Source organism: Micrasema longulum, unplaced genomic scaffold, assembly GCF_059751315.1.
Source record: "Micrasema longulum isolate JH-2025_06_02 unplaced genomic scaffold, ASM5975131v1 h1tg000982l, whole genome shotgun sequence".
Taxonomy (NCBI): Eukaryota; Metazoa; Arthropoda; class Insecta; order Trichoptera; family Brachycentridae; genus Micrasema; species Micrasema longulum.
Genome location: NW_028278172.1, coordinates 71293 through 95644, shown reverse-complemented (window position 1 = coordinate 95644; position 24352 = coordinate 71293). Strand labels below are relative to the sequence as shown.

General features: G+C 36.7%; 1 protein-coding gene and 1 long non-coding RNA gene across 3 annotated transcripts; both read right to left on the bottom strand.

Annotated features, from left to right (window-relative positions):
- Nucleotides 1–569: 569 nt before the first annotated feature.
- On the bottom strand, nt 570–23965 carry LOC148277772 (uncharacterized). Of its 2 annotated transcripts, none has more exons than XM_088232410.1 (6): nt 23600–23965; nt 19919–20076; nt 18563–18664; nt 16705–16876; nt 15746–15802; nt 570–1488 (listed from the first exon to the last, which is right to left on the bottom strand). In XM_088232410.1, exons 1-6 carry the CDS (start codon nt 23715–23717, stop codon nt 1460–1462), a joined length of 636 nt encoding a protein of 211 aa, XP_088088536.1. In that variant the 5' UTR covers nt 23718–23965; the 3' UTR covers nt 570–1459. The 2 variants fall into 2 exon arrangements, with proteins under 2 accessions (XP_088088536.1, XP_088088535.1); XM_088232409.1 differs by lacking the exon at nt 570–1488 and adding an exon at nt 6221–8696 and having other exon boundaries at nt 23600–23892.
- LOC148277773 (uncharacterized) lies at nt 2330–6112 on the bottom strand. The gene is made up of 2 exons (XR_015823370.1): nt 2415–6112; nt 2330–2360 (listed from the first exon to the last, which is right to left on the bottom strand). It is a non-coding gene; the product is annotated as an uncharacterized LOC148277773 (long non-coding RNA).
- Nucleotides 23966–24352: the final 387 nt, after the last annotated feature.

Here is a 24352-nt window from a genome sequence, read left to right as displayed (position 1 = left end):
AGTCCGAGAACGGACACAGCCGCCTCCTATAACAAGCGTCTCGAGGATGCAGCGGTGGACCTGATAATACAGCATGCCTCAGGAGAACCTAAACCCGAGTTGCCTCTTTACTGGAACATCCTGGAAGGCCGTCGACGACGATCTTTCGACAGAACTTAGGGACGAAAGAGTGCTGGCTGGTGATAGGGTCTCCTGGAAGCGTCTGGTGATGTCCACATGCTCTACTTAGAAGCGGATGTGAAAAAGAAGACAATATTCACCAACGTTCATAGTTGAAATTCTGTACGACTTCAATTTGTTTTTCGTTTTTTTTTTTAGTAAAAAGTATAAATCCCTTATTGCTGTGGGTGAGATTCTATCGAAACATTTCAGGCCCGAAGATGCTTCTCCATTTTTATAGCAAACTTTATTTTAGACCAGTTATTTCATTAATATTTTGATTATGTCAAAATTGTTGTAGAGGGGTATAGGATTTAAACCATCAGGGATTTTTTATCAAGTACACGGATATTTTAAGAGACCTTTGAAACGATGAGAAATGAAATCAGGATGTGTAAAATATGAAAATGTTTTTTGTACAAATTTTTATTTAAAATATCGACAGAGATGAAGAACATTCACAAATATCAACAGATGGGACCAATGTCAGGTCATGTGCTTTTTGTAATATAAATATTATAAATGTACATAAATTAATTATAAACATAAATATGTAGTGTTTAAAACTGTCTGAACATTTTGTTATCTGTTTTTTTTTATTAATTTTTTTTTGTTTTTTTACATCAAACATAAGTGATAAAACAGAGTATTAAAAAAATAAAGCATAATTACATAGCAATAAAATACATAAATAGTAAAAATAGTAAACAAAAAATCCCACAAAGGCATGGCCTGTTCGTGGGTATACAAGAAAATGTAAATGAATTTTTGCTCCTATAATAAATAATGGACAGTTACATTATTTTTGTTTACATATGTTACCATAAGAAAAAATAAAATATTCTGTAAAAGATAATATGGCATTTTTTTTAGTAATTAATAAAGGAAATAAAAAATATAAAAAAAAAAAAAACACAAAAATATTCCTTATTATTAAAGGGCAACAAAATATATCGTAGAAAAAAAGAGTTCATATCTTTAGTTTGAATCCAGGATAGTGCGTATTTTTTAAAAGAAGGAATCAATAAAATATTATCAGTAAAAAAAGAATTAAACATTTTTGGGCCTATAAAATATGCATGTCTCTGTGCGATACTACTTCATCAGTACTGACTTGTGAAAAAGATGTATTAGATTGATCGGAGTAATTTAATAAAGTATTTACGGTGAAATCGTCCCCCTTTGATAAAGTTGCTAACCTTCTACGTTTTGATCGTTTGCTACAGTCTGCGAAATTCTTCCAGCGTCGATCATTTTAAAACGGCATCTCTTGTAGCTGCTCCTGGACTCCGTCAGTACGTTACGTGCATCCCAAAAGGTCGCATTCTTCTGTCACATTCAACCAATCAGAATATTTACCGACCATTTTTGGTTTTGAACGGACACATTGCATCCAATACTTCGTAATTTTTTGCATATGTAATCAATACGATTTTTGGGGTTATTTGTGTCGATATTTTCGACATCGGGTAATTGTTGGGCCAAAGTATGGCTTTTTTTTCCACATTACTTCCATTTACAGCTAGCTAAATGTCAAACAAGCGCATCTGCGTAAATAAACACTTGTAAAAAAATCAGGTGTATAATTTTCCCTAAATTTTTTGTGCGTGTGCAATGTACGGAGTGTATGGCTCATACTAAACCCCGGAGAAGAGTTGTGCAGATAAAAATGTATATATCATAGATAAAATGTTTCTGTAATAAACATTATGTAGTAAATAAGATTGGGGGCAGATCTGGAGAAAATAGTTAAAAATTTATGGAATTACTGTTGACAGGATGTAAAAATTGTTAGACTGATTTTTTTCTTTAGCGGTGAAGGTGTATAGTGGGTTTTGCATGTTGGTTTAATCGGCGTCCTGTAGAAGAGACGGGTACGTCTCGAAACCGGTAGACATAGAAAAGTCGGTGAGTGGTTATATACAAATATTTAATTACATTTAGCATGACATGCATTATTGACAGAATCAAGAAAGGGGTGCTGCGTTGGTTTGGACATGTAGAGCGAATGGACGGCTAAAAGGATCTACGTTGCAAATGTTGATGGATGCAGAAAACGAGGAAGACCGAGAAAGACATGGCACGATCAAGTCCATCAAATACTTGAAGATGGACATGTCAAAAGTAGGAATAATCGGCGTGCGTGCATGAGAAAATGAAACCGGTCACTGGATATTCCAAATTTGTGGATTGAAGTATCACTCGTCTTTTATTTACATAATAAATTACAATGAACTTCTATCAAGAATTTTCACTTACAAACTATCAATGCATACGAGGTGTGTTCAGAAAATGGTGGGAATTTTTTGATTACTTAGGTTTGAAGAGTCCGATTGTCAAAATTTATATAATGTTGGTATACATGTCCCTGAAGTTAAGTACTTGTTTACGTTTAAATTCCAAAACATAAAATAATAAATTATTTTCAAATAAAGAATTCTTTTAGCAAATGTCTAACTCTGCTCGGGGATGCACTTGAGTCAGGAGTGTGATTTTCTAAAATGTATAGAATGTTATAGTCCTTAAAATGTAACATGGTTAGAGTGACAGTTGTCAGAAAAAGTGACGACATAACTTTGTGGTAACATCAAAGGAGTTATTTATATTGACACACGAAAAATTATTTGTATGTGGCGTGTTAATAATTTTTTTTTATACAATGCTCGACACATAAATATATAAAATCAGCTTTAAAACTAAAATAATCCTAATTATTAACGACGTTCTTACAAGGTTACATCATTTTGCAAAAACGTTAGAGATGGGACAAATTGATCAAATAAAAAATAATTCATTTGATGTTGTTCATGAAAAAAGTATAAATGTCTTATTTTTTGGTGAGTAATTGCCTTAAACACACTATAATAGGCTTGTTTTTGCGTTTTTATATCAATTTTCGGAAACTGAGTTTCATGTTTGCATGCAAAAACTGATAAAATCGATTTGATCGGTACATGGTCAGTGCTCAGTACTTCCCCACCACCAGTCACGTTAGTTTGGCAGCTGTCATTTTTTGAATCAAGATATATTTAAAGGACTGTAGAAATTTAGTTGCAGTCGATGTTTGCAGGGTTTGTTAGTCAGCATACAAAGCCATCACCAGCCTTCACCACATTGAGTAACAAGCTAAATAAACACTGAAATGAAATAAGCAAATATCTCAATAGAGATGAATAAATTACTTTTAAAGGGGATATTAAATTTAATTCGAGGCAATTAAATATGTCCATCTCTATTGAAACGTCTTAAAACATTTTTTTGTTTGGAAATAATGTTTCATTCTGCTTGCAAAACACAATATTAAAAGTCACACATAAATATTAGAGCCAGATCCATGCGAAACTTGCGAATGTACTGAAAATTAAGCTAACGGCAGAAAATAAATACTTGGGTCAAAATCAAAATCTTCCGAGACACATGTGCCTGTCGCGTGGTCTTCATGAAGACGAGTCATGACTCGGTCTTGCGAAAATGACACATTTGCAGATTTCGCATTGACCTGACGCAAGACACAAAAATAAAAACACAAAAAATACAAAATTTTTATTAAAGGGCATAAATCTTTAATAAAGACCAAACAATTTTAAGTGTATTTAAACAAGAGTGAAAAATTAAGTATGAATATAGCTTATTTTACAGTAAAAAGATCAAATAAAGTAGTAGGAGCAACGTCAATATATACACAAGCCTGTTCAATCCTTCCCTTACTGTGCAAAAACATCCCCGCGTTGCGGTGCCGTGTGGCCGATACATATCCAAAAATGAGAGAATTTAAATCGGAATCGCTTAAATCGTTTATAGTGGAAGTCAAAAGTGATAATATTATTCCGATTGCTAAAAACATTTAAAAAATCAGAAGCTCACGGTGCGGATGAGAGGACCCCCCCAACGAAGCTCGGAGAGCTACTGGCGCCCGGCAGAAGCACCGGCAACAAACTTTAACGGTGCAATGTAATTTTCCTAAATCAAAATATAACATCGAAAATTTGGAAAAAGACCATCGCAACACTTTTTGAGAATACGATTCTCAGAAAATTAATTCAATTTTTGATTAGGAATCTGCGCGCGCGTGCCAGGCGCGTTATGCGATGAGGCAATTTGAATTTTTAAGCGACCAACAACTTGAAAAATTGCTGTTTGTTTTGTTTTATTTCCTTAGCTTGTGTATATTATTGATGTTAGAATACTCGGTTTAAAACTGACCGTATGGACTAGAATAATAACATTTCGACGTGCGCGAAAATGCGCGACATGCGATATGTCGTCGAAGGTTCACAAGGAGGCCACGTCGAATTCCCAAGCAGCGTATTTCACAGAGTGCTATAAATGAGTTGTGCGCTTCGAATCGCATATTTCATCGCTCTAAGCCGAAAAGAAGTCCCTCTCGGAGATATTTTTAAAAACCGTCGGGCGGTAAAACGGAGAAGTGTTCGTAAAAAATGTCGTTCACTGGAGCAGGTCCCGCGATCCAACGACCAAATCGACAGTGCTTCATACCGATGAATTGTGCGTTAGAGGGAGAAGATCATATACATATTCCGGGCATTGCCAACGCATGTGCAGATTTGAAGTTCGTTTGTAACGTCACTTCAAACATGCGTAATGACATGATATTACTATGACGTGCGTATTATGTTGGGCGCATTTAGCGTTTCTGGTTCCGATGCGCGAGCCGTCATAATATTGCTCGTTTATCACCTATCATATTATTATAATATTATCGAACTGAATAATATACAAGTTGACAAAATGTATAGAAATGCACTGCCAATGTTTTCAGTCAGGAGCCGCCAGTGATTTTACATCACTGTTCACATTAATCTCACCATCATCGTCACATTTTGACCTTAAATCAGTTAAATTGTCAGATTTTGTCTCATTCATTTCTTTGGGAGACTGCTTAGACAACACGGACTCATCTTGGTTGGATTTGCTTTCTTCGGGAATAGTTTCCAAAGAGCCCCTCTTTGCTAAGGGGCTATCGTTTGGACGGCGACAGCTGTAGCTCTATCCGAGGCCCGGTATCGTGCGCGAGCTCCCCAAGCACAGAGGCACGGGCACCCAATAGTTGCGAATGTCCTTGGAAATTAAGTCTCGTGCGGGGCTCTCGTATTCGAAGGAATGATCGGAATCCACTTCATCTGAGGCTGATATATTCACCCTCAAAGATATCGGAGGAATTGTCATCAGAACAACTATAGTCCTTAAAATATAGCTAGATTAGAATGACATTTGTCAGCAAAAGTGACGACATAACTTTGTAGTAACGTCTAAGGAGTGATTTATATTGACACACGAAAAATCATCAATATCTGGCGTGTTAATTTATTTTTTTAATACAATGCTTGGCATATAAATCAACATAAATAAATAAAATTAGCTTTAAAACTAAAAAAAAAACTAAAATAAACCTAATTATTAACGACGTTCTTACAAGGTTACATCATTTTGCAAAAACGTTAGAGATGGGACAAATTGATCGAATAACAAAATAGTTCATTTGATGTTGTTCATGAAAAAAGTATAAAAGTCTTATTTTTTGGTGAATAATTGTCTTAAACACACTATAATAGGCTTATTTTGCGTTTTTATATCAATTTTCGGAAACAGAGTTTCATGTTTGCATGAAAAACTGATATTTGATCGGTACATGATCAGTGATCAGTACTTCCCTACCGCCAGTCACATAACTATTGACATTAGTTTGACAACTGTCAATTTAATCACGCTTTCTCTTAAGGACTTTGGTGTCAAAATTTTAATAACTGATCTGGGTATTGGATGTGTCAAGCAAGGAGTATTTACCCGTGTTCGGCGAGTTTAGCTCGCTCGAGTACTCGGACCTGAAAGGGTTTTCAGCGAAGTCTTCGAGACTTTCGAAATGGCAGGCGTTCAGACTCGAAGAGCGCACCTCGGGATGTGAAAGTGCAACGGTTCAAGATAGCCCAGGAAAGTTTTGAGAAATTAGTTCAAATATACTCATCTAATTTATCAGAACTATTTTTCATAAAATTTTTTACTAATATTATTTTTTTTTTTCAGAGCATATTTCTTATTCATATTTTATCTTGGTTTATCCTTGGCGCGAGAATGCTCGGGCTCCGTTTCTTCGATTTTTTATTTGCCAGTCGAAGCGCCGATCAGACGCAGCGATTCCTCGACTCTATTCGTCTGATCGACGAGAAAACTAATTTTATCGAGCAGGTCCCGCGATCCGGCGACCAAGCCAACCGAACAGTCGACGAACGTCGACAACTTGTCTACGAACTTATCGGACTCCTCGAGAAAATCATCGACCTCGTCCGAGTAGTTTGATGCGGTTGAAATGCCGTTGGAAACGCTTAATTTTGAATTTCGGTCCGGTTTTGTCAGGACATTGGTAGTGCCGCAGACAAATTCGCAAATCTTCGTCACCATTTTGCTAGATTCGGCGATAAGGTTGTTGGAGTCCTCGACGAGGTCGCTGACCTGGTTGGCGAGATCGATTCGTCCGACGATCGACTCATTGCTGGCGTCGGAGTCCTTGAACTTGCCGGCGACGAAATACGACAAGTTTTCAATGACCTCGCAAATTAATTCGAGACATTGGAACTCGACTGTTGTATCGAACGAGTCTAGGATGCGTAAAACTTCTGAAACTCCCGACAGCTTATTGATAACGATAGATTTATCAGCTAGGGCGGATTCTTGGAATTCGTCTCCGAGTACGCTGTCAATAATAGTTTCACGATTCGCATTCTTTGTAACTTCGTCACTTGCCAATTTGTCGCTGACCATGTTAAGCAATTCGGTGCGGAGTTCTTGCGGCTGCATGCACGCGCTTTCCTTCGACATGGCCGCGTCGATGTTAATCTGGAATGTCCTGAACGCTCTCGCCAGAATGTCGTTCGTGACGCTGATCGCGATTTTGCCGGCCGACACATCGACAGAGCTGACACCCTCCTGCGAGTCATCGCCACCGATGATGGCTACTTCTGGATCAGCATCGTCCACAGAACAGACTCTAAAATCTTCAAAACACGGATCAACCACATTGTTTTCTACACTAATCGATGTCGTACTTTCGCGACCAATACAATTAACATCATTGTTCACAGTAACTTCATAATCATCGTCACATTTTGACTTTAAATCAGTTAAATTGTCAGATTTCGACTCGTTATTTTCTTTAGATAAGATGGACTCGTCATAGTTGGATTTGCTTTCTTCGGGAATAGTTTCCAAGGAGCCGCTCTTCGAAAGCGGCTTTCGTTTGGACGGCGACTGCTGTAGCTCTATCCGAGGCCCGGTATCGTGCGCGAGCTCCTCCGAGTACAGAGACACGGGCACCCAATAGTTGCGAATGTCCTTGGAAATCAAGTCTCGCACGGGGCTCTCGTATTCGGAGGACTGATCGGAATCCACTTTGTCGCTGAAGCTGATATATTCTCCCTCGAAGATATCGGCGGAATCGTCATCAGAACAACTATCGTCGAAATTTGAATAACTGATCGTGTTTTTATCGCAATCGATGATAGTGACAGTGTCTTTCAAAAGATTTTCAGAAAATTGTACATCGTAGTCTGTATTTTCGATTGCGTTGATTGTCGACTGTGTTTCGCCGTCTGTATTCTGCGGGACATCGTCCAACGATTTTGGGTCATTTTTTTCATTATGAGCCGATTTGTCTTTGTCCGAGGTATCCAAGATGTGGATTTGAGCGGTTTCCAACGAAGGCGAAGTGGAGTATGCAAGCTCCACATCGTCGGGGAATCCAAACATTATATCAACATCAATTTCTTTAACTGTGTATTTGATGGGCGAATTCATCGATGTATTTGACGAGTCATTCAGGGTTTTGGGCAAGTCAAACAAGGAGTACTTGGAGTTTCCGGAGTCTGGCTCACTCGAGAATTCCGACTTGAAAGGGTTTTCGGCGAAGTCTTCGAGACTCATCGTTTTTCTTCCCATGTGGCCTTGCGGCCTGAAACGGCCGGCGTTCAGACTCGACGAGCGCTTCAGAGCGAAGGTGTAAGGGTCGCACCTCGGGATGTGAAAGTGCAACGGCTCGGGATAGCTCAGGAACGTGTTGGGGAACCCGGCGTGCGAGTTCGTGCGGTAGAACTGCAGGGCGTTCGACGGCTGTTTACGACCGAGACGTCGCGACTGGTCCTCGTCCATCAGGACGGAAAACTCTCCGGGAAACGGGTTGTCGATATGAATGTGCGAAGACGTTCTTAAGAATCCGGGAACGCTGAACGTCTCGTTGCGTTTTCGCATGTTTGGAAGCGTTCGGGACGAAAGATGCGATGTCGAAATTCGATTCGGGCTTCGCGTGTCGATCGATTCGCGGATTATGCAGTCCGACTCATGCTCCCTATACAACTGAGGTGTTAAATTGATTTTGTAGCGCAAAGTGTCTTTCGGGTCAGCTTTAAGATCGGTCAGGTTCGTTAAGGAGTCTCGGGTTCGGAGTTCGATGGGTCTCGGGATGCTTTTGACGAGTTTTTCCCACGGGTTTAAGGTTTTTAGTGCGCCCGTCACCGCGCTAGGCATCTCTGGAAGCACACACACACAGCATAGCTCAAGCCGGGGGTTGGGTAAAAGAATGCGTATAGCGGAAAAAAGCGTGGTTAAGGTTAATCTAGGCAAAGCGACTAATCAAACTACATACAAAAAGAGAATTCGTTTGTTTGCAAAATGGTCCAGGAATATGAGGTACAATTTTTTTTATATTTTGAGAAACCTCTCAAAAGACATTCGCTGAGCGAGGAGTGTGCGAGCCAAAACATTAACAAGGCCCATTTACAAAGAGATCACCTCACACTTTCCGCAACATTCACAATTCTGCACACGTTTGAACGATTATACATATATCGTCTGTGTCCAGGCAGACGAAGAATACAGTTCTGTGTGTGAAACAGAACCAGAGCTTAGATAAAAATCCGGGAGGGGAAGCGATAGAATCGAGATATTTGACAGTGGAAGCAATCGGACAGAGACAATTGAGTGATGTCACTTGCACTCGAGCATATCTCTTCATGGACAAAAACATGGACTTCTCATAAATCCAACAAAAACCCAAATTCAACTTGTTGGTAGTAAACAAATGTATTCAAAAGTCAATTTTTCCACACTTCCTCTTTTCAAAATAGGTGGTACAGAAATTCCATTCGTGACTTCAGTCAAACACTTAGGTATCATCATTCATAAGCTTTTAGGGTGGCACGATCGGGTTAACGAAGTTAGTCGTAAACTTTATAGCAGTTTGCACTCACTTAAAAGATTACAGAATTTCTTGCCAATTAATGTTAAGCAAACATTAGTCCAGAGCTTACTTCTTCCACTCCTCGACTACGCGGACGTATGTTATCCAGATGCTAACTCTGAATTGCTTGATAAGTTAGAACGATTGCAGAATATTTGCATTCGTTATATCTTTGATCTTCGCAAATTTGACCGCATAACCGAGTATCGCACGCAGCTACACTGGCTCAGCATCAGGCATAGAAGAAGCATTCACATTCTATCACTTCTTCACAATATTTTAAATAATCCCACATGGCCTGTTTATCTGAGAGAGCTCATCCAACCTCTTTCACAACACGGAAAATCTCTTCGTTCTAGTGACGAGAGAACTCTTTTAATACCCTGTCATCGCTCTAATTTTCTTGCCTCTTTCGCAGTAGTAGCCGCTCGATTGTGGAATAATCTACCCACTAATGTTAGAGACGCCCCTTCTTTATTTACATTTAAGTCAATATTAAAATGTCACTATCTAAATATTTAAATTGTTCCTTTATCCTTCTTCTTTCCTTCCCATCCCCTCTCCTCTCTTCATTGTGTAGTGTTAATTTTTAATTCTTTAATTAATCTTTGTTTTTAATTTTTGCAGAAAATTTTAAGATTCAATATGTCCATGTATTTATAATTTTCTCAAACTGATCGGTTTTGGGTAGGTAGGAAGAAATTGCCTTAAGACAATATGCCCCCCCCTTGTATGTATATAAAGTGTCAAATAAATAAATATATATGATAAATGAAGTAAATGTACATATTATTGTTATCAAAAACATTTTTCACTTGTTTGTTTATAAATTTGTATAAACCACTTTTTTAATTACACTTGGACCGGTTTCGAGGTTACTACCTCATCGTCAGGAATTTAACTAACTTATAATTACACGCGTTGCTATTTATATAATAAAATATTGTATGAAAGAGACAGAAAATTGAAAGAAAGAGAGAGAAAGAAGATAAAATAAATCATAACGGGAATAGTTTTAAAAGAGGACTCGAAGTTAATCTCTCCTCTCTTCATAGTATGGTGTTATTTTTTTTTTTATGCATATTTATTTTTGTTAATCTTTGCTTTTAATTTTCGTATAAAATTGTAAGATTCAATATGTCAATGTATTTATAATTTTCTCAAACTGAACGGTTTGGGTACGTAGGAAGAAATTGCCTCAAGGCAATATGCCCGCCCTTGTATGTATATTTATTGTATATGTATATAAAGTGGCAAATAAATAAACCGGTACGTGACGGATTCGGACGTGCCGTTTTCCGACGACGGAGTGCATAAAGTACTGTGGCAGTGTTAATATCAAAAGTGTGAACCCAACCAAAAACACTTGTGCGAGAAGGCGTATTCGACACACCGTGGACCGGGCAGTGCAGCGCCCATACCAAAAGTAAAATACCATGCAATTGTTAGTAAACTACACAATAATAAATCTACGGGAAATGGGGAACATTTTGAAACGTTTAACACCTGCGTATATTTCTTTTTCCACTTGAAATTATTTAACACAAGATTTCGCCAAATATTTTTTTGTAATAATATTCTATTGAATATGTTTTCAAATATCTGTACCGCAACCTTTCCCTCACTAAGAATCCAAAGATTACACATGATCCGAACGGGGGACCAAACGACCCCAGCGCCTACTTATATTATATATGGCGTCGAGACAATAAAACGTTGGAAGCGTTTATGACCGTGCAATATGTTAATATTTTTTCGCGTACACATATTTCATTCATTTTTGTTAGTTTGCCGAATGCTTATGTACATAAAGTGAAATTGGCCAAATCGGTCGATGGGGATTCGAATCCCCCGATTCGGTCCGGCTAGGTTAAAGCTGAAAGGCTGGAAGTCACATTTTTTGCTAAATTGATTTATGAATGTCATTTTGTTCTTGCTTAAATATATCTTCTCTTCGTGACCGCCGAAATAAATCCGACCTTCTAGTCCTATTTAAAATTCTCAACTCGCTCTCTGATGCGCCCGAACTACTGGGCTCCATAAAATGAAATATCCCAACTAGAAACCTCAGACAAAACTGACTCTTTCATACCGATAACCATAGAACGAAGTATGGTTTCCATTCCCCTATGCCCAGAATTCTCAGGTCTGCCAACAAACATCACAGTCTTGATTTCTTTGATAACAAGTTGTCTTCTTTCAAACAATCACTGAATCTAATTCAATTATAAACACCTCTCTCCCGCTTCCACTTCCACAAAGTCTACTATATACCATTGTGTCTTTTTACTTTCCTTTATAATAATTTTCTATGCATAAATATGTCCTTAAAAATGCACATTGGCCGTATTCATAAATATAACAAATAAATTCCATTATGTCATTTCTTTTCCCATGAATTTCATTATTTACTTAGCTTTTTTTCAAACACTGTTTACTTTCAATTATTGTTTTATCCTCAGAGTAATAATGCGTAACCTAGAGAGAAGCCCTATCACTATGTTTCATAGAACGCACGCGATGTTGGTTTGTTGGTTAGCAACCAATTGGTGGCCATTTTGTTTTATTTGACAACATAAACATAACGGTTCGATCGGATGCTTTTGTCGCTGTGCTTGGCTTTGTTTGTAAATAACTTGGATATTTACGTTATAATAAATAAAAATCCACTATGGTGAATTACAGTATGTTTGCTTGCAGCAATAGGAGCCTCAAAGCTGTTAAAGGAGTCAGTTTTCACAGGCAATTGATTTCCAATATTTTCCCATGATTTACATTGATTTTTGGCATTTATTGTCCCGACACGTGTATTACGTTGCTTAAAAACTTTCCTTATATCAACATATTTACTTCAGATACTATTTTTTCTCAATTTAGGGGATAAATTTGTGAATTAAAGTAATATATCGGGGCCGCACTAGGCATCCATATAAAGTTTGAGTCTTTGTTGAGTAGAGGTCCATTCAAATTTTACTGGAAAATAGCGACGTTAACCTTGAAATCGCATCTAAAATGACGTGTCCAAATTTCAGGCCGCTACGACTCGCCGATTCGGAGATGCGACGGACAAACAAACAAACTCAACACGGGACTTTGGTTCCACGGAGTTGGGATTGATGAATCAATAAATATAACATAAATATATTGTGAATAAAATGAATAAATAAATAAACACACACATATGTTTTCAGCTTTATAAAATAAATAGAGGCGAATTATAGAAAAATAAATTGGAATAACCCTGCAATAAAAAATACACAGGTACATATTTAAAAGTATTTAAAATGTAAATTAATATCCATTTGGCAATTCTCGACCTGAGTACAGCCCATTGTTTTGCTGCGAACTGTAGCTAACTTAATACCCAATAGTCATAGAATGGTTTTCCTACGTTTGGGCTCTTCTCTAGGTTACGCATTATTACTGTGAGGTTTTATCGCTATAAATGTCATGTTATTAAATTTAGATTTACCTGTCATTTTCACAAATAATTAATGGCACGTAATTTAATGTTTTTTTCTTAAATATTCTTATCAAAGGCTTATAAATCCAAAAGAACAGCAATAAATAGTGTTTTCACTTGGAGAGATACATTCGAAAGCTCCTAAACAATTGACCAAATGTGACTTACAGCATTTCAGTTCTAAGGTGCAGATATATTTTGTATGAAATGTAATGCAAATGAGGCAGATTGTCAGTGTTCAAAATGACCACTCGAAAGTTTGGTGTTAACCTTGGTAAGGTGCCAGATTTGCACTCATAATTAATGATATTATCAAAGTGAAATGTTAATTAAATGTTCCCCGTTTAAATACCATTTAAATAAAACAATTAAAAACTGTGTATAGTAGAGTCCATGTGAAAGTTACAAATCTGTTATGAAGAGCTTATCTGTAGTAATACCGAAAAAAGGCTTTCAATATTACTGCAGACAAATGACTATATTGAACCTTAGGGTTTAAAAAAAAAATTTTTTTGGTTAATTTAATAAATTACACATAGAATTAAGAATAGTCCGGAAACCGCATACGCACATCAAACAGAAGGCGACTCAACTACTCATAAATGAGTAGGTTTACGTTTTGACCCATTAGTTTCTTTGTAGACGTCGCTCAGTACTCAGCTCCTGATTTGAATTCAACAAAGCCGTGTTGTGTCCTTTTCAAGTGTAGAAATGCAGCTAGGATCTTAAAGAAACAGGACGCAATCACGTTTCATGTGTAATTAGCAAATGAATGTGTATATAACAAATGCATTACTTAAAAATTTAATTATTTTTCCATCTGTCAGATTGTCGAAGAAACAAAATGAACATTTCGTTAGTGTTGCCAGGGTAGTAATTTTGTTTAACCTACTTTGCTCATCTAATGAGAGAACTAATGAAAATTGGACCTCGGATTAAACAACTCTGTGGTGGACATTTGTCCGACATTATCTTTAAAACATTAAATATTATTTAACATGATGTAAAAATATCCGTTTTATGTGAAATAAAATTTGTTAAATATTTTATTAATTCAATTACTCTTATTAAATGACCCTTTACTTATCTACTCTGTTGTGTCAATCAATATTTCCGCGTGCACAATAAAATTTTGGAGAAATTGACAGATTGCTTTTTTTTTTTATCTTACATTTGTGTTATGATTATATTTTTTCCCACCGTGCAACATTACGCGGCGACACCACGAATGCGCGCGGCGAAAGTGGGGCATAGTGGGGGAATTATTGGACGCAGTCCGATGTATTCAAATATGATTCTACGCTCCTTCTGGACTATTCTTAATTCTATGATATTACAATAGGGTCTCTTCATGTTTCAAATCAAAATTATTTTTAAATAAAAAAAAAATGCAACGCTAACGGCGATTTAAAATATTGAAAGAAAATCAACCGCTTTCGTGACATCTTCGAGACTCTGTGATATAATTTTTTTTCCGTGTGATGTGAGATAAATTTTGTACAATGGTTTAAAAAATGCATATTCAGAATAGCGAAATACTACAAATATCGAATATTTCTTTTTTGGGTGATACCGTGTGTGTTGGATTTGTTCCGACGTTTCGGCTACCATTGCAGGAGCCATCTTCAGGGTAAACTGAGTGTGAAGTATCACCCAAAAAAGAAACATATTGGATAACAGTGACCATGAAAACCTTCACACTTATTTAACTGCAAACATCGATAAGAACACGTGAAATGGATTTACAAAAATTAATTGTATTTTCAAAATCAATAAGAGATGTTTTCATACATCATTTTCAAAATAAAATTGTTAAAAAAATGTGTTTAAAAAATGCAACAAAAGAAAATTTTCCGCTGCATAAGATATCCTATTCGCTTTAACGTGACATACATTATTTTATTTGATTAGAAGCCTTCGAAACGGAATGTCGAGTAGACGAAAGCGAGCACGAAGCTGCCAAAGCCGCTTGCGATATTTGCGCAGTGTGCGGCGAAGACGCTATACAATACCTCGTAGAGCAGAAAATTTTCTTTCCAACGACCTTTATCATAAATAGGTGCGAAGGTTTTCACGGTCACTGTTATCAATATTATGTATCTTTTTTGGGTAATACCGTGTATGTTGGATTTGATCCGACATTTCGGCTACCATTGCAGGAGCCATCTTCAGGGAAAAACTGTGTGTTTTATAGAGAAATGTATGTGTTTAAGTACTAGTAATTTGTACCGTGTCACAGTCAGCAGTAGGCACATTTCTAGTTTTGTAGGAAAGAATAATTATGTTTATGTACTAGTAATTTGTACCGTGTCGCAGTCGGCAGTAGGCACATTTCTATTCGTTTTTGTCATATGTAGTGCTGGGAACCATGTTGAATTTAATTTAAGCCCGTCGTCTTTGTTTATATTATTTGGATGTCTGTGTATTTCAATTGCCTCTTTTATTATTCGTGCACTCTAATTACTAGGTTTATGTAGAATTTTTGGTTCAAAGGCGAAAAAATGTCCTGTGTCTATAAAGTGTTCCGCTAGAAATGTGCCTACTGCTGACTGTGACACGGTACAAATTACTAGTACATAAACACATACATTTCTTTATAAAACACACAGTTTTTCCCTGAAGATGGCTCTTGCAATGGTAGCCGAAACGTCGGATCAAATCCAACATACACGGTATAACCCAAAAAAGATACATAATATTGACCTTTATCATATTTAAAATATTTTTGGCGGTAATTTTTAAATTTGGAAAAAAATGGACACAAATTATGTTCGCACACAATTCAATGCGAATTTTCACAATGACAGATTTGTAACTTTCGAACGAACGTAATGAAATAAATAGTTTGTCTGTTTATTTTACTAAGTTGTAAATACCTCTGGAGGAATGATTTTCAGCCATTGCTCGTTCCATGTTCATCGAATCAGCGTCAGCTACAAATTGATGAAAAAGAAAACGAAAAAACAAAATAAATAAATAAATAACACAAATCAAAAACATTCCAAAGTGCGGTGAAAATAAAATAAAAACATTCGCATGCGTAAAATACCTAATTTTTTTGATTGTATGCGCGCCGACAGTATTCTTTCTAAAACGTGCACTAGATAAAAGAAATTGATAGATTTTGCAACAGAGAGGGAAAATTTCTAATTACAAGAAGAAATATAGACGTCTGAACAAGGGCAAAATGGTGGATGGACACAGCGTGCAACATACTTACTTGATCTCAGTAGCTGCAAGACTTGTAATCGAACTTCTATTTTTATAAATTTGTTTTTCATTTCGTTTTAAAATATCACTTAAACTCTAAACTTCATTTTCAAATAAAATGGATTTCTTACTGTCTATGCGCTCTGTAGCTGCAAGACGTTTCTGTAATCTAGCTATATATCATAATTGTAATATACCATAATCGGAGACGAGGAACTAGAATCCCAACCGTCCATGCGCTCTGAAGCTGCAAGACGTACTGGGATATTTATTAATTGTACAGCTCTTTTGAGGTGATTTTCACAAAAATGGCGCTATATAAATTATCCAACTATATATACATTTCGTGGGTTTTTACAATACTTTTCAGATTTTTGTAATGTTTCTATGATCAACGCATAGTAAACATTGCGAGTAGGTGATGTTATTAAATCATTTAAAAACTAACCCCTGAATTATAAACATGTCTACTGACAAGAGAAAGTGTCACCGACTCCCATTCTTCAGAACAAGAATAGTTTGATAGTCAAGTCACAAATAAAAAACATCACCGGACTTCCTCATCGGCAGGCTAGAGTCGGCTGTCGACAGAGAGGTAAAATATTGAACAACGACGCGTACTCACACTCTCCGCGCGCCTTTCGTTCCACCGTGCGCTTGTCCTCGTAGATCTCGATGTCGGGGACGGTTTTGTGCACGGCTGCGTCGTGCTGGTGGCCGCGCTGGATGATCTCCTCGGACGCGGCGCCCATCGGCACCACGTGATCGCCTGTCCGCGTCGCAGCCGCGTCCTGTGCCTAGGAACAAACACAATATCACACATTATTTTTTTTGATAAATAAATGCGTTCGTTAAATATTTCATTTTGAGAGCCATTTTATTTTAATTCTTCAGTCCTTACAATGTAGCTTGATTAAAATGACAGCTGTCAAACTAATGTCCCTAGTGATGGGAAATTATTGATAACTGATCACGTATCGATCAAATCGATTTTATCCGTTTTTTCATGCAAACATGAAACTCTGTTTCCGAAAATTGATATAAAAACGCAAAAACAAGCCTATTATAGTGTGCTTAAGACAATTATTCACCAAAAAATGAGACATTTATACTTTTTTCATGAACAACATCAAATGAATTATTTTTTTATTCGATCAGTTTACATTGATCAATTTGTCCATCTCTAATGTTATAACACTCTTGCTTCCAAAAATATAAAAATGCAAAAACAAGCCAGTTATAGTGTTAAAGACAATTATTTCCTAAAAAATAAGACATTATGTACTTTTTTTCATGAATAACAACAAATGAATTATATTTTATTCGATCGATTTACGTTGATCTATTTGTCCCATCTCTAACGTTTTTGCAAAATGATGTAACCTTGTAAGAACGTCGTTAATAATTAGGTTTATTTTATTTAAATATATTTCAACAGAGAGAGAAAACATTTTTGAGAAGAGAATATGGAAGTCTAGGCATTTACAGGGCTTATGACCCGTCATTGGCTGGTTTTAGTGGCCACTTTACACACTGTGTTCTATTCCCCATTCTGCCCATGTTTCCAACTCCATAGGGAGGAAATCCAGCCAGTCTGCAAGCATTTGGACATGCTCAAACATTGTTGAATTCACTACCCGGTAAAAGAAGAAGTGTAAAAATTGGAAAATTGTATTCAGGCGTTGCCTAGTGGGTGATTTGGTTCAGCCGGATGAATCTCACCCGCGTGATAAAGGTTTCAGCTCCTTTACTTCACAAAAGTCAACAGATGAAAGAGTTGAGGAAATGTGGATGTTCAAACATGGGCAGAATGGTGAATGTTACGCAGTGTATAAAGTGGCCACTCAAACCAGCAAGACAGGTCATAAACCCTGTAAATGCCTAGACTTCCATATACCCTTCTCAACAATGTTTTCCCTTTCTGTTGAAATAAATTTTAATATGAATAACTCCCTAGGTAAGAAATCCAGCCAGTCTGCAAGCATTTGGACATACTCAAATGTTGTATAATGTTTTGGCTTATTTTGAAAGTACAGGGTGATCTTTAAACCCTGTCACATCCGAAACCATGATGCTCAGTATGGGGAAGAAGACATATTGGCATATTTCAAAAATATTTAAAACAAAGAAAATTTGTAAAAATTAAATATTAAAAAGAACAAATGGTTGCTTACTTCTGCAGGGGAGAAGCGAGGGGTGCGGCCGCGTGGTTAACTCAAGCAGAAGTTGGCAACCATTTGTTTTTTATATATATATATTTTTTTAATTTTATTCGTTCTAAAAATGTATTTTAATGTGCCAATATGTCTTCTTGCTCATACTGATCATCGTGGTTTCGGATGTGACAGGGTTTAAAGAATAAACCTTTGGACTTTTTCATTTACATCGGCTTTCAAAATTTAATAATCTTGAAAGACAGTGTGACGTTGTGTTTAAGGCCTAAGCTAGTCATCATGGGGACAGAATTAAAATGAAATAATTACCGTGTGCCTCTGACTGGGAGGAATAAATTCTTCGAAGCTTTCCATCGCTTCGTTTGTACCTCCGTTTTCAAAATACTCCAAAATTATTGGCTCAGCTTTTTCCTGAAAAAATTTGATAAACATGATTCTAGTCCTTGAAATATAGCTAGATTTAAATGACAGCTGCCAAACTAATTTCACTAGTGATGGAAAAGTACTGATTACAGACCATGTACCGATCAAATGGATTTTATCAGTTTTTTCATGCAAACATGAAACTCTGTTTCCGAAAATTGATATAAAAACGCAAAAACAAGCCTATTATAATAATAATTATGGATAACTTAAATAGCGCCATTTTTGTAATATAATACCTCAAGGGCGCTTTACATAAAGATATAAATTTAATTTGAAATTTTTAATTTAAAAAAAATAATGTACTTTTGTCACCACATGCTAAAGATTTATTCAAATGATTTAAAGAACAAGTGGGTTTTAAGTTTTTTCCGAAACATCACTTCACTCTCACAGCCTCGCGCCTCTGCTGGGAGAGCGTTCCATGCCGTAGGGCCTGCGACTGCAAATGCATATTTGCGTAGAGGTATAATAACTATAAAATAAATAATAATATAGGTTAAATTTGAGAATTAAAGTATGTTTACTGTTGATAATGACAGTTGATTACGGGAAATATGTCGGGGCCGCACTGGGCATCCATATCAAGTTTGAGTCTTTATTGAGTAGAGGTCCATTCAAATTTTACTCAAAAATAGCAACGTTAACCTTGAAATCGCATCTAAAATGACGTGTCCAAATTTCAGGTCGCTACGACTCGCCGTTTCGGAGATGTGACGGACAAACAAACAAACTCAACACGGGACTTTGGTTCCACGGAGTTGGGATTTATGTCTCAATAAATGTAAAATGAGAATATTGTAAATAAAATGAATAAATAAATAAAAAAATAAACACACACATGTATTTTCAGTTTTACAAAATAAATATAGGCAAATTATAAAAAAAAAAATTGGAATAACCCTGCAATAATAAATACACAGGCACATATTTAAAAGTATTTAAAATGCAAATTAATATCCATTTGGCAATTCTCAAGTTGAGTAAGGCCCATTGTTTTGCTGCGAACTGTAGCTAACTTAATACCCAATAGTCATAGAATGGTTTTCCTACGTTTGGGCTCCTCTCTAGGTTACGCATTATTACTCTGAGTTCAGGGCTTAATTTATTATTTGGAAAATAACGGACACAAAAATAGCGTTAACACCTAACACTCGTTTTGCTTAACGTCAAATGGAACTTGCTTTCAGGATATACCTTGTATCTAAGCTGCCTCGACTCGCCCCGAAGAGTTAAGCGTACCTGAACATCTTCCTCGGCGAGTTCCGGGATGACCCTCTCCAGTCCCACATCTCCGCCGAGCATGTTCTCCGAACCGTAGCTAGGGTCGTTGGAATCCTCGTACTGTTCGGGGAGTTCGGAGCCCAGCTTCCCCCGGACACCCTTGCCTCCCACACCGCCTAGTAATACAAAAAAAAACCAAACATCTTATCATATTTGCGGGAGTCATAGTCCGTTGATCGGTGACACACAGGCGTGCGATGATTTCACATGAAATATAGAGCAACGACTGCAAGAAGAAACTCAGCGTTTTCTATCAGATACAATGCGTAATTTCCACAACACTAACAGTATTGTATTAGGTCTATAACTTAAAAACCGGATTTTTTTTAGGAAATTTGAGCATTTTTTAAAGAAAATCTTGGACAATAGGGTATTTTCATAAACTGGGGATATGATTTTTAATGTATTCAGTATTTAAAGAATATTTTTACGATTCGAACCATATAACTATCAAAATCTGAAACTAATGTTTTCATTTATAATTTCCTATTTAAAGTTTGATAGAAATAAAACGGCTCGTAACTGGCCAAAAGGGTTGATGACGTCACGCGTGACTTATATATATCCTACGTTCACTCAAATCCTATACTGAGATACTCCGACGCGGGCGGTTTGTGGCTTTTTATTTGTTTTTTCTAGTTAAATTTCGTCTTTTCCTTTGTTTTTTTTTTTTTTTTCATTTATAAACATCCATAGCATTATGACTAAAATTGTTTTTTTACAAGGAAAGTCCGATAACTTGCCCAAAATAGATATAATCATGATGGGTATTTTTTTCTCATCCAATACAAACTTTTTAAGTTCGAGTATAGAAATGTAAAGGCCGTAAGGTAAGCAAATATATAATGTTTGCCTCCAGAATGTATTCATTCAAATAGTTGTATTATTTGCATGTACTATAAATATATTGTTTAGCGTACATTTAATGCAAAAGGGAAGTAACGTGACTTTGACACAACATAATCCATAAAATACCATTGCTTGTAAACATTTCTGTTGCTCGAGTGCGTGTTAATGCCTTTTTTTATTAAATGTGATTTACTTAATACATCAGCTAGGGTAAATTACAGAGACAGTGCTATAGATTACATTCAAGTAAAACGGACGGGTGATATTTGAATGGTAAAAGGTCGAGTCACCCCAGCAGAACTTAAAGTTAGAACCAAATCGTACTCGGTGACGTTGATTTGCGATGAAGTCTAGGAAATAATAGATTCCTGCAAGTGTGAAGACTGTCCAGCATTTCAAGGTCAGTTGCCATTTTGTAAATGCAATAAATTTCACAAATAAATAAGGTAGGATTTCATACAGCAATTTTTTTGTAATTTTATTTTTTATTCATATAGAAAACCAACAGTTCCACAAAATAAACTAAGTAACATAAGTACAGAAATATAATACAAATATAAACAATAACGTTCAAAGAATAAACTATTTTAGTATTGTAGTACCTGTCAAGGTTTATAAGTGCTAATTTCAGTACCTGCTTTTAGTAAATGTTTATAGTCTACAGCAGGGGTGCTCAAACTTGAACTGCTGGCGATCTACCTCAATATTTTTAGACTACTTACGATCGACTTGAGAGGCTGCAAGTATGTGTGATGCAGGGTTGTCGTACATACACGATACACCCTACCTACCTAGGTAGGGTGTACCGTAGCATATATAGATATTAGCTTTCGACTCGGTCGATCGCGATCGACTGGTCGATCGCGATCGACCGTTTGAGCACCCCTGGTCTACAGTCTACACCATAAAATATAGTATTTCGTACTGAACAAGACCTACGGAAAAAAGAATAGTGGTTTGTTTTTTTTAACATCTCGTTTCATAACGTTCAAATGCGTTAAACCACTTTTTCTGCATTTTTTCATTAGGTACTAGGAATGGTGAAAAAAGCTTTATTTTGCGTCTTCACCGTAGTGTTTGTGCACATCGGAATTAAACAGTACTTGTATCTTATAACTAAAGACATTTTATGCGCGTTAATTAGTTAAAACAACCAATTACAACAAAAACAACACGTAGGCTATACAAATTCGTATGAATTTGTTTGAACGGTCAGTCAAATTCGTAACGCGTGACGTCACAAGCCCATACGGCATCCGAATGTTCGTTTTGGCGCCAATTCAAAGTATACGTTTTTAAACCGCTCTGAAAAATTAACGCGTGGACATAAAAAAATAAAAACAGTACAGTTACCATCGTAATTTTTTTTTCAATTTTTTTGCAAAATAAAAAAAAAACGTGAAAATACCCTATTCTGTTATTCAAAGTATTGTCCATCAGAAGTTACAACCACAGAATTAAGAATAGTCCAAAAGGAGCGTAGAATCATATTTGAATACATCGGACTGTGTCCAATAATTCCCCCACTATGCCTCACTTTCGCCGCGCGCATTCGTGTAGTCGCCGGGTAATGTTGCTTGATGGGAAAAAAAAATCATAACACAAATGTAAGGAAAAAAAAAGTAATCTGTTAATTTGTCTAAAATTTTATTGTGCACGCGGAAACATTGATTGACACAACAGAGTAGATAAGGGTCATTTAATTAGAGTAATTGAATTAATGCACTTTGAACTTAAAATATAAAACAAATTTTATTTTACATAAAACGGATATTTTTATATCATGTTAAATAATATTTGATGTTTTAAAGATAATGTCGTTCAAATGTCCCCCACGGCGTTGTTTAATCCGAGGTCTAATTTTTATTAGTTCTTTAATTAGATGAGCAAAGTAGGATAAAAAAAAATACTACCCTGGCAACACTAACGAAATTCCAATTTTGTTTCTTCGACAATCTGACAGATGGAAAAATAATTCCATTTTTAAGTAATGCATTTGTTATACAGGGTGTTCTTTAAACCCTGTCACATCCGAAACAACGATGATCAGTATGAGCAAGAAGACATTTTGGCATTTTTAGAATGAATAAAATTTACAAAAATAAAATATTTAAAGAAACAAATGGTTGCTTACTTCTGCAGGGGAGAAAGGAGGAGGGGGGGAGTCTGATACACCGTTAACCGCGCCCCCCTCGCTTCTCCCCTGCAGAAGTAAACAACCATTTGTTCTTTTTAATATTTAATTTCGACAAACTTTCTTTGTTCTAAATATTTTTTTTAATTTGCCAATATGTCTTCTTGCCCATACTGATCATCGTGGTTTCGGATGTGACAGGGTTTAAAGAACACCTGTACACACATTCATTTGCTAATTACACGTGAAATGTGATTGCATCATGTTTCTTTAAGATTCTAGCAGTATTTCTACACTTGAAAAGGACACAACACGGCATAGTTTAATTCAAATCAGGAGTTGCGTACTGAGCGACGTCTACAAAGAAACTAATGGGTCAAAACGTAACCCTACTCATTTATGAGTAGTTGAGTCGCCTTCTGTTTGATGTGCGTATGCGTTTTCTGGACTATTCTTAATTCTAAGTGTAGTGCCTTATTCGACGCGCAAAATACACGCATTTGTCTCGAACTGGCGCGGGTGCTCCGAATCACCACAACCAGCAAATTTTCGCGTTTCCCAGTCTCTTTAAAAAGCGATCTTACATTTGCGGATTTCCTCGGGGATTACTGTGAGATTTGAGCTGAAATTCTGAACATTTTGTTGTTTTCTCTAACCTGTCTTGGGCAGACCCCGTCCGCGGCCGCTTCGAGGCCGGCGGCCGTTCTTCCTGGCCTTCTTGCGAGTCCTCTCGGCGCTGTTTCCCGCCGCGCTCTCGACCAGATCGGCCTCCATTTCTGCAGCGAAACCGCGGATCGCGACGATTCGCGGACGGCGAACGGGCGGAGAAGGCGCTAGAAGGTGTGATTAGTGGCGGGAATTTACAAGATTAACGAATTGCGTATTAGCGGATTGTATACATTTGTTTACCAACAGCACACAGTTCGCGACAGCCGCGGCAAAGGACGTAGTTTAGTAAGTTTAGTTTATTTTGAATTTTGAGTTCGAGCGGTCATAGCTAGTGCAGTAGTGAAGTGGTTACTGACCGATTATGATAATCGAATAAATTATTATATTATGAACCGATTCAAAATATTATCAATGAGGAAGTCATTGCTACGGGGAATTGGATATAAAAAAATATTTTCTTACACGCAGTAAAAATTAGACCATTTAATTTTACGACCAAGTTTCTCCAAAACTGCTATGGCTATATATCGCCGACTGTTACACGCTAGGAAATTCGGCCCTTCGGGTTTCGCTTTATCGGCCCTGCGGGCCTTAGTTGATTAATTAAGATCTCGGGCACTGTGAAATTTGGGGAAATTAAATTAACATTCATACAAAAAAAATATTCTGCATCTGATATTTTGTATCTTTACATAACAAAGGGAAAGCTAGACTTAACGCTCTACTACAACTTGGTTCCC

Excerpts from the sequence above, each read along its gene's own strand:
- LOC148277772 (XM_088232409.1), bottom strand. The coding sequence starts at position 23,717 with ATGGAGGCCGATCTGGTCGAGAGCGCGGCGGGAAACAGCGCCGAGAGG. Across the intron at positions 20,077-23,599 it reads ACGGGGTCTGCCCAAGACAG|GCGGTGTGGGAGGCAAGGGT; the intron begins GTTAGAGAAAAC and ends TTGTATTACTAG. Across the intron at positions 15,803-16,704 it reads ACGAAAGGCGCGCGGAGAGT|CTGACGCTGATTCGATGAAC; the intron begins GTGAGTACGCGT and ends ATCAATTTGTAG.